Raw genomic sequence first — 9,875 nt, 5'->3', positions numbered from 1 at the left:
GCAGGGAAGCTGACATTTAGAAGGGTCCTGACCCGAAACGTCAGCTTTCCTGCTCCTCTGATGCTGCCTGGCCTGCTGTGTTCCTCCAGCTCCACACTGTGTTATATCTGAGGATTTTAGAGAGATTATTCCGCTGGAGAAGTTCAAAAACTCACTTCCAGAAATGATAAGAATTCACAGTGAGGAACAGAAAGTTAAAACAGCGAGAAGAGCTGGCAGAGATGGTGGATGAATACACATTAGTGCATAAATTGAAAGCTAGCTTCCAACAGCAGCTTCATTCCATGAAGGATAGAAATTAGGAAAGAGGGAATGGAAAGCAAGAAGTAGATCACACTTGGAACAGTTTACCACATGTGAAAAAAGAAATCCAAGAGGGTGAAAACGAGGCAAAAGATCTCAGGTGTTTTCACTGCAATAAGGTGGGTCACACAAAGTCACAGTGCTATTGGATTAAGAGAGGCAATGGGGAAGGGATGTGGTAAAAGAGGCTAAAACAATGGGATTAGTTGAGGTAGTGAAGGAAATCCCAAAAGAAGTTGAGGAGCTGCAGGAGAGTGTGCAGCCTAGTCATGGGCTGGATAGTAAGATAGTGCCCGATTTCTACAAAAGCTTCACCTCTGAGGGTAAGGTTTACTCAGGAAGAACAGGGAGAGAAGGTAAAGAAGTTAAATTATTGAAAGATACAGGAGCTGGTCAGTCTGTAATCATAAAAGATGAAAATATTTGCACTCCTTCTGAAATGTTACCCACGAGAGTGATAATCTGTGGGATAGATGGAGAGAGATTTAGCGGAAGATCTGACTGGAAAGTCCAATTAAGACTGGGGAAGTGACAGTGGGAATGATTGAAAGAATGTCTATTCCAGGAATACAGTTTGTTCTTGGAAATGACCGAGCCGGATCAAAGGTGGGAGTGATGCCCCTTGTACTGGAGAAGCCAAAAGAAAACCAGGGAACTAAGGAGTTAAAAGAAAAATACCCTGGAATTATTCTGGACCGTATGGCAACAAGATCCCACAGTCATAAGCTAAAACAAGATGGGAAAATCAAACAGAAAGACAAAGGAGTTGAGGTCCAGTTAGGTGACACCCTGTTTGATGAGATGGTAAAGGAAGAACCTAAGCAGGTAAAGGATCAGGCAGAGGTGTTTAGCTCTGAAAGATTAATGGAGTTACAACAAAAAGATGAGACGATAGAAGATTTATAACATAAAGCCTACTCGGAAAAAGAATCAGAATGTATGCCAGAATGTTATTACATTCAGAATAGAATCTTTAGGCAAAAGTGGAGACCTTGGCAGGTTAGTGCAGAGGAGAAATGGGCGGAAATTCACCTTTGTGTTGCCAGTAGCATACAGACAGAAAGTATTGCGGGTAGCACATGAATTACGTGTAGGAGGTTATTTAGCAATGAGGAAAACTCAGGCTAAGATATAGGCTTAATCCTCTTAAAGCAGCACAGGTACAGAAGGAAGTAGAAGTGATGCTCCAAGAAGACATCGTCGAGCTGAGTCAAAGCATGTGGAGTTCGCCGATCGTGTTGGTTCCCAATCCTGACAGTACCCAACGATTCTGCGTAGATTATTGGAATGTCAATGCCATAACTAAATCAGACTCGTACCCAATTCCAAGGCTGGAGGACTGTATGGAAAATGTTGGACAAGCCACTTATATCACAAAGATGGACTTACTTCATAGTTACTGGCAAGTACCTTTTGTCAGAGAGAAAGCAAAAGACGTTTCTGTGTTTGTAACCCCAAATGGGCTGTATCTATTTAAAGTAATGGTCTTTGGAATGAAGAATGCACCAGCCACGTTTCAAAGACTTATGAACAGAGTTGTGTTGGTATTGACTAATTGTCCCGTCCGTATAGGTGATTTAATGATATTTAAGCGCCTCGCGGACAGATCACATTGCGCATTTGGCAGAGCTCTTTGGGAAACTACGGAAGCCAATGTTGTTCATAAATCTGGCAAAAACAGAATTTGTGAAGGTGGAAGTGACATTCTTAGGACACAACATCAGACATGGACAGATAACACTGAGGAACGTGAAGACAAAGGCCATCGAGGAATTTCCAAGACCATCCTCGAAGAAGGAGGTGCTACAATTGTTGGGATCGAGTAGATTCTACAGGAAATTCAGACCATACTTTAGTAACGCAATGGCACCGCTGATGGATTTGTTAAAGAAGAATACGAAATTCCAGCGGACAGACTAATGCCAGAGGCATTTGAGAATTTAAAAGCAGTGTTTACCACCGCAACAATTTTAGCCACCAAATTTCTTGAATTCTTTAAAGTCGCCATTGACACAAGCGATGTAGGGGTTGGAGCTGTGTTGTTATAGGAAGATGATTGTGGGATTGAAATGCCAATCGGTTATTTTTCAAACAAACTCAATATCCACCAGAGAAAATATCCAACTCTTATGAGTTATTGAGTTTAGTACTGGCCTTACAACATTTTAATGTTTATGCTGTAAACAATGTATCAGAGATGGGTGTGTACACAAATCACAACCCTTTGGCATTTTGGGAAAGATTTAAAGATGAGAACACCACACTATTTCTTTAGGAGTCTTATTTTACCAGTATTTAATTTACAGATTATACGTTTTCCGCATCATGAAAATGTTATTGTGGATGCATTATCTCAAGTTTAAAAGGAAAATGTGTGTAAGATAGAAACAGTAATGTTCAATGTTGTATATATGTTGTATATATTAGTATGAGATGTATAACTCTCGATTAATGAGATATAGATGTAGTAATAATGGCATTAAGATTCAGAAAATAAAAACAATAAAGCCATCTTTTTATGATAGTTCAATTTTCCTAAGGAGGTGTGTTGCAAAGGTGCATAGAGTACTTGTGGATTGGAAGGCAGGACATTAGAATTTGTTTGTAAAATGAGAGGGGGAGGGGCAGCCTGCATGGTCATTTTAAAAGATAATGTGCTTTTTCTGGGCTTGGAGATTTTTAAAAATGTCTGCGAGCAGTAGCAGGTACAAAGAGTTCCTGAAATTGTAACACTTGTATCAAAAAGCTGTGTGGTTAGCAACCCAGGCAGTAGTCTTGTTTTGTTATTAAGGCAACCAGTTTGTATCAGCCGATTAGTTTAAACCAGTCATTTGGAGACTAAAAACCAATTAAATTTAAATCTGATGGTTTTGACAACCTAGGATCAATCCTTTTGTAAGAAATTGATAGGTCATCAAGGGTATAAAAAAGGGTTTTGAAAATTTGTATGCGAGCAACTGCCATCTGTTAGAGTTAACAACCAGCAGCCCTAAAGAGAAAATCACTGGCTCTCACAGAATTCTCTACGTTCTCAGAAAACCATCACTTGACTAAAGGTACAGCAACACTCTTAGCTAATATTCCTGACACAAGAATTTAACAGAGAAAGGTGCTCCTGACTAAAGAACAGTGGAGAAGAAACAGAACATTCCAGAAGACATACCCTGGCTGTAATTTCGAGAGACTAAATTTTAAGTGGTTTTGTCTATTAATTTGTTTTATATAAGTGGGACTTATATTTATTGGAGCAGCATACCATTAGAATTTTGTTTTATTTGGGAATAGTTAATAGTTGAGGGGGAACTGTTCGGTTTGTTAGTAGTTCTGTTAATTTGTTCTCTGTTCGAGTTAGATAAATAAACTGTTATTCGTTGATTATAGAGTGACTGTCAGGAGTTAATTTCATTTAACCTTGCCTTCATAACAGCTTGAGGGTGAGAGGCAGGTTATACCACTTTTCATACTTCTTTTAACACATGATAGAGCAGGGTGAGCCTCTCTGGGTGTTTCAGTTTTAGTTAACAGAGGGAGTTCAACCTCCACAACAGTAAGTAACAATAACACTCATATTGCTCGCTGTTATTACATGCAACTTCTGGGCAAGAGCCATTGCATGAAATTCAAAAGGTTGCTGTTGGACATTCTTCTATTGTAGTGTTTTGAAATCAGCATCTTGCTCTCTCGTTCCCAATTTAAATACATTACGTCAATGCATTAATGCACTTGCAGGATAGAAACCAAGTAAGTTGCCACAGGAAGATATGCCTGTCCATTTCAGTCTGAGTGCCCTTATAACTGTGTGATAAGTTCTAATCACTGCTTGTCGACCTACCATTAGCTATTTAGTGGTGATTAGCTGTTACGAGTGTGCAGTCTTATTGCTTTAGGTTCTAGTGTTTATTATGGAAATTTAAAAAAAAAGTCACCCTACCTTTTTATTCTCTCTCCCAGTGCAATCTTTAATTCCATTTCTTCCTTTCTCTGGTTTAACATTGCATTCACGTATTCTAACTTAAACCTGCCTAAACCAATCTTGCTGTCTTCATTTTATAATCCTTCAATCTGATTCAGTAAAGTGTATCTCATTCAGATCTCAGGCACCATGCAATGATGATTGTGTTGGTTCCACCTCATTCTCCCAGTAACTTGTGAGGCATCACATAGAGTAAAGAGGCAAGGGCAATTCTAATTAACAGCCTACTTTAGGCTGACTGCAATAGCCTTTGAGATGTCACATCATTCAGAAGAGGTGAACATAGAATTGGCCACATTGGGACTTTGGATCTCTTCATTAACAGTGTTTCTGAAAATTACCCTCTTGTAGAACCACCAGACCACACCACCCCCCCAGTCAAGCCCCACCCTTATCTTTTTATCATTCAAATCCCCGCAGGGAAAGATTTTTTTTATTTCACTCTTACTGTGAATTATTGCAAGTTTTATGTTTAGATCCTTCTCTGGCCTCACTATTCCCTATCTCCAAAACTTCTTGTACCCCTCAGTCCACTGAAATCTCTACATTGCTTCAATTTTGGTCTCTAACACATCCTAATTTCCTTTGCCCCAAATGTTGCCAGCCAAGTTTTGGAAATCCCTGCTCCGACCTCTCCAGTTCTTAACCTCATCCTCTTCCTTTAAGGTTTTGAACAACTATCCAAATATCTGCAGATGATGCTGTGTCTAAAATATTTGATAAAAATTCTGTATTGAGCCATGGATCACTTCACTCCACTAGCAAAATGTTATGGGAAGCTACACAATTGTAAGTTCATGTGTTATGGGGCAATGGTCAGAATAAACTGGACAGATCTCACTCTGGCCCAATTCATGTACAACAGCAAGGACTTTCCACTACATTACTCTGAGGAATATTGCTGGTAAAGGGCAATTTGCTTAATTAATACAGTGCTGCTATTAGAATTAGAATCAGGTTTATTGTCACATGTATTAAAGTATAGAAGCACAGGAGTACAGTGAAAAGTTTACAATGTTGCCTCTCACAGCACCATCCTAGGTACAAAACGAATCTTGGAAACAGAATAGAGAAATAAAGAAGATAAAAGGTGCATTATCTTAGTGATTCATAGTATAAGAAAATAAGAAATAAAGTTGAAAGGATAAGCATTAAGATCAGATAAACAGATTACAGGTAGACAGTAGATCAGCATAGGGGGCTTCCACACGTTTTCTGACCAGGCTTGCAAGCTGCTGACTGTTCTCACCAGTCCCCAATCCAACAACCGTCCCCACTCCATTCCATGCCTCGAGCCCATTCCGCTCCAGGCATCCAGCATGTTCTGTTCCACGCTAGGCTGCCAGCTCAATCCACTCTGGCCTTCACCTGCTCTGGCCCTTAGTTATTCTGCTGCGGACCTCCAGCCCACTCCCATCCACTGCATCCCTCAACCTCTATTTTGGTCCCAAGCCACTCCAAGGTAAGGTTTTTTTTTTAAAATTAAAAAAAACTTTACATTTCTTTCTTTTAAAAAGAGAGAGAGGAAGATAAAGAAAAAAGAATAAGTGGATAGATGAATGAGTCCCAGGCTGAGGAGCCCAGAAGCTGCCTACTCTGCCTCCACCATCTTGAAATGAGATTTGGTTTGATTAGGTTTGGTAATTGTATTGATAATTCTCATATTTATTGAAGTGCATTTACATGCACATGGAAAAACCTTTTTGCATTCCCAGCTCCCAGATGCGACCCTCAGCTGTAGAGTTAAGCCGAATTCTCACTGTCGTGGGTTCCCGAATCAATATGAACATGACTGGAAAGGCGAACGCAGACGTGAATGGTTCTTCACCCAGCAAAAAGGATCCCAAGAGGTAATTATCCATAACAATGCCTGCTTTGATTCAAAATACAGGGCCTGTAATCATCCAAGGACGCCATTCTTATGGAGGAAGATATTGGCCCAATGGCAATACGTTGGATCACTAATCCAGAGGCCCAGTATAACACTCTGGTAACACAGGTTCATATTCAATGAATTAATAAATTTGGAACATAAAGTTAGTCTCAGTAATGGTGACCATTGTAAACTAGTAGTGATTGGTGTAAATAGCCATCTGGTTCACTATTGCTTTTTAGGGAAGAAAGTTTGCCATCCACTCCTGATCCACAGCAAAGTGGTTAACTCTTAACTGCTCTCTGAAATGGCCAAGCAAGCCACTCAATTCAAGGGCAATTAGGGACGTGCTATAAATGCTATCTTTGGCTGTGACAGCCGAAGCTGTGGAGGTATTTTCGAAAAAAAACCTCTCAGTGCCCAACCAAGCGGATTTGAATATTAAATAAGGAAGGGAAAAATCATTGAAAATTGGCACCATTCAGACCTTTCAAGCCTGCTCTGCCATTCAACAAGACCACGGCTACAGTGGCCTTCACGTCACTTTCTCAATCAAAGTCTGTCCATCTCAGCCTTGGATATATTCAATAGATAGTGAAAGAAAAAAAGAATCAAAACATGAAGAGTAACAAGTCCTGACTCATGTGACCTACACAGAGACATTATTCTCTAAATATTAAGCCGAGCTCTGCTCTGAAATGGTAATGTCCTTTGCTTTTAAATAAATGAATACTATTCAGTGATCCAATGCTCTTTTATCAATGGAGCCCTCCTTGAGCAACAAGTGAGCCGCTGATAGGCTATAGAATTCTAGTTTCCATTCTGCAACCTGTACTCCACATCAGCACAGCTCTCTACTCTGAGGATGGATTGGAAGGGACACTTGTTTTGATTCTAATTTAATCAACTGTATTGGAAGAGGAAAGAGAACATTTTGCTTTTATTGTGGACCAATATGTGAAAAATATTGTTTAAGGACAATGTCTTCAGCCTCTTGGAAAATGTTTGACTTAATTATGACTAATCAAAATCTCTTATAAACAAAAGAGTGATCTTAGTCACATTGGGAACTTAGTGTTTCTTCAGAGCCTTGCAATCACTATTATTTTCTTACATCTATTGATGATTCAGCTGTGACATAAGGCAGCAATAAAAAGCATTTTGCAACATCGTAATTGAAAGCACACGAGAAAATGGTCAGGATTACAACGTCTTTCATGGAATATATCAACCTACAGGTTGCTCAGGTTTGCTAAGCGAGATACATATAAAGCGAATCGTAATTAGATTTTGTTAGAAACTTTGCAACTCATGTCCTGTTGCCAGTATTTAAAATCTCATTTCTCTGTTCATTCTAGAATTACTCTGTGCTGAACCTGGGGCCGGCCTCTTCAGTTATTACCATAAACAATTCTATGTACTGGCAGGACTTTGAGGAAGCCTGTGTATATGAATGCCTGGATGGTAAAGACTGCCAGAGCTTCTTCTGCTGTTACAAAGAATGTAAATCAGGCTCATGGCGCAAAGGACGGATTCACGTAGACATTTTGAAATTAGACACATATTCACGTGTGTTTTTTCCAACAACATTTTTGCTATTTAATCTTGTCTACTGGGTTGGATACCTTTACCTTTAAGCTTCTGCCTGTAGCAGTGAAGACTTCTCTTCGTCGACACTTGTCCTGTAACTTTGATATGTATCTCTGGATGTTGTCAGAAAAGTGAAACTACCCAGGATGAAGTAACAGCTTTGGTTCTTTCGTTTCCATTTCTTTAATATATTTAAAAGAACTACAAATTCAAAACAAAATGATGGAAGGAAGAAGGTGTGGAAAGTGTACATAAGCTGGCGAGGCTTCTCTCCAAGGTCATCAGTTGAAATATTTTTGAAAAACTTGAAGAGAATGGACCAATTTATTTGACTCCACAAACTTGTATTCTTGGTTTTGCAACCAGCAGCAATTTTAGAGTAACTATTCACAGATTTGTCGGATAGTCAGAAATGCCTGGATTATTAAATAGTTGCATGAAGAAAAGTGAAGAGTTAGCTAACAGCAAACTAGACTGAAGCATATTACTCTTACAGAGCTAATTAGAATCAATTAAGGCATTTCTGGCCATAGAAACCCAAGATTTTTTTTTAATCTTTCCAAATTAAAAGCGACTCATGTGAACACATTTGTATTTGACAAGATGGACTGAATCCAGAGGTATAGATAAGTTTTTTTGGAATGAAAGAAAAGTTTTCTTTGAAAAAATAACTAAGAGTGTTTGTGTATGCTATGTCTTTTCATTAATTGAAATTTCAAAACAGTGTTGGGTGAACAAAGTGTTAGACTGTTTGGAAAATTATTCAGCACGTCATATTTTTATGTGGGGTTTCTTTGGTAATATGATGTTAGAGGTGACTGAGATAAACTAGCTGAAAACATTGATGAAACATTAGGTGGTGCATTCTCCATTCATTCTTCCTTAAAAATGATCACAATTCTATTTAGCCCTTTGAGGACTGGAGTTAACATTTGTTTGACCAAATTAAATAAACAACACCAAGTCTAAGTTTGATACTTTGGTTAATTCCCATTTACAAGCTTTCCCATAGGGACATCTTACCATGGCTGTAATACCCAGGAGAGCAAAGGGACTCTTCCCATATGATGGAAGTGTGTCTTTTGGTGTGTCAAATGGGTGGCATTAATGGCACCTACGGACCATTCCATGGATTCAAACAGGTCAGTTGAAAGCAGGAAAGAAAGTATCAAGTGTAGCCTCCTTGTATAGAGTCACTGCTATGAACATGACTGTCATTAATATGGTCAACATATTGGCCATCAACTTTGTATGAGCCATTATCACTTGGAAGAAATACGCACAGTAGGGCCTGATGTTGATTCCACGATAAACAAAGTCATTGAAGTGGATCAAAAATCAGTGATATTAAATAAAAGTGAAACTGGTTGAAAAAACTGGGTGGGAATATGATGTCAATAACAGAATGGTAGTGTGCAAGCTAACATGAATGAAAATTGGCCACTTTCTTCAATGATCTGATTGTTTCTTACATGTGATGTACTGTTCAACCATTTAATCTCAGAGGACCGCCTGAATTTAGTGGACAGTAGCGACAAAAGGGTATTTACTGCTGAATTTCTTTTACAGTGGAAGTTGGTTGTCATATGGATATTGAGGTCCAAAAAGCAAAGCTTATTTGTAGCTGGTTCGTCTTACAGTTGGACCACGTCAAACGAAAACACCTATTTTTAACCAGCAAAATGATGATTTAAATAAGGATTTATCTCTGTTGGGAACCAAGAGATCCCTGCCATATAAGCAAATTTGCAGTTTGCTGAACCATGTTATAACAGACCTCCACTGTACTTGCACTGGAAGGTTCACTAGTCTGGTTCCTAGGATGAAGGGGTTGTCTTCTGAGACAATGTAAGTAGATTTTGTCTAAACTCTTGAAAATTAAGAAGAATGAGAGCAGATCTTATTGAAATATGTTCTGAAGGGGTTTGATGCAGGGTAGATCCTGAGAGGACGTGGTGGAATTTAGAACTATGAGTCAAAATTGTGAAAATAAAGGGTCTCCAATTAAAAAACTGAAATGGGGAGATTGTTCTCTCGCTAAGTCTATAGAATTCACTCCTCCAACAAGCAGTGAAGTCTAGATCAAAAACAAAGTTGCTGGAAAAGCTCAGCAGGTCTGGCAGCATCTGTGAAGGA

General features: G+C 39.0%; 1 protein-coding gene across 1 annotated transcript in view; it reads left to right on the top strand.

The window, feature by feature from the left end:
• LOC125483322 (gamma-aminobutyric acid receptor subunit gamma-3) overlaps positions 1 to 7,786 on the top strand; it is a 548,041-nt gene extending 540,255 nt beyond the window's left edge. Inside the window, exon 14 of the mRNA XM_048598107.1 lies at positions 7,508 to 7,786. Coding sequence (XP_048454064.1) covers positions 7,508 to 7,786 — 279 coding nt within the window. The remainder of the gene's footprint in view (positions 1 to 7,507) is intronic.
• Positions 7,787 to 9,875: the final 2,089 nt, after the last annotated feature.

This window comes from Rhincodon typus, chromosome 6 (genome assembly GCF_021869965.1).
Source record: "Rhincodon typus isolate 14 chromosome 6, sRhiTyp1.1, whole genome shotgun sequence".
In the NCBI taxonomy this organism is placed as follows: domain Eukaryota; kingdom Metazoa; phylum Chordata; class Chondrichthyes; order Orectolobiformes; family Rhincodontidae; genus Rhincodon; species Rhincodon typus.
Note: the sequence above shows the minus strand (reverse complement) of the source record. Positions and strands in the feature narration are given on the sequence as shown.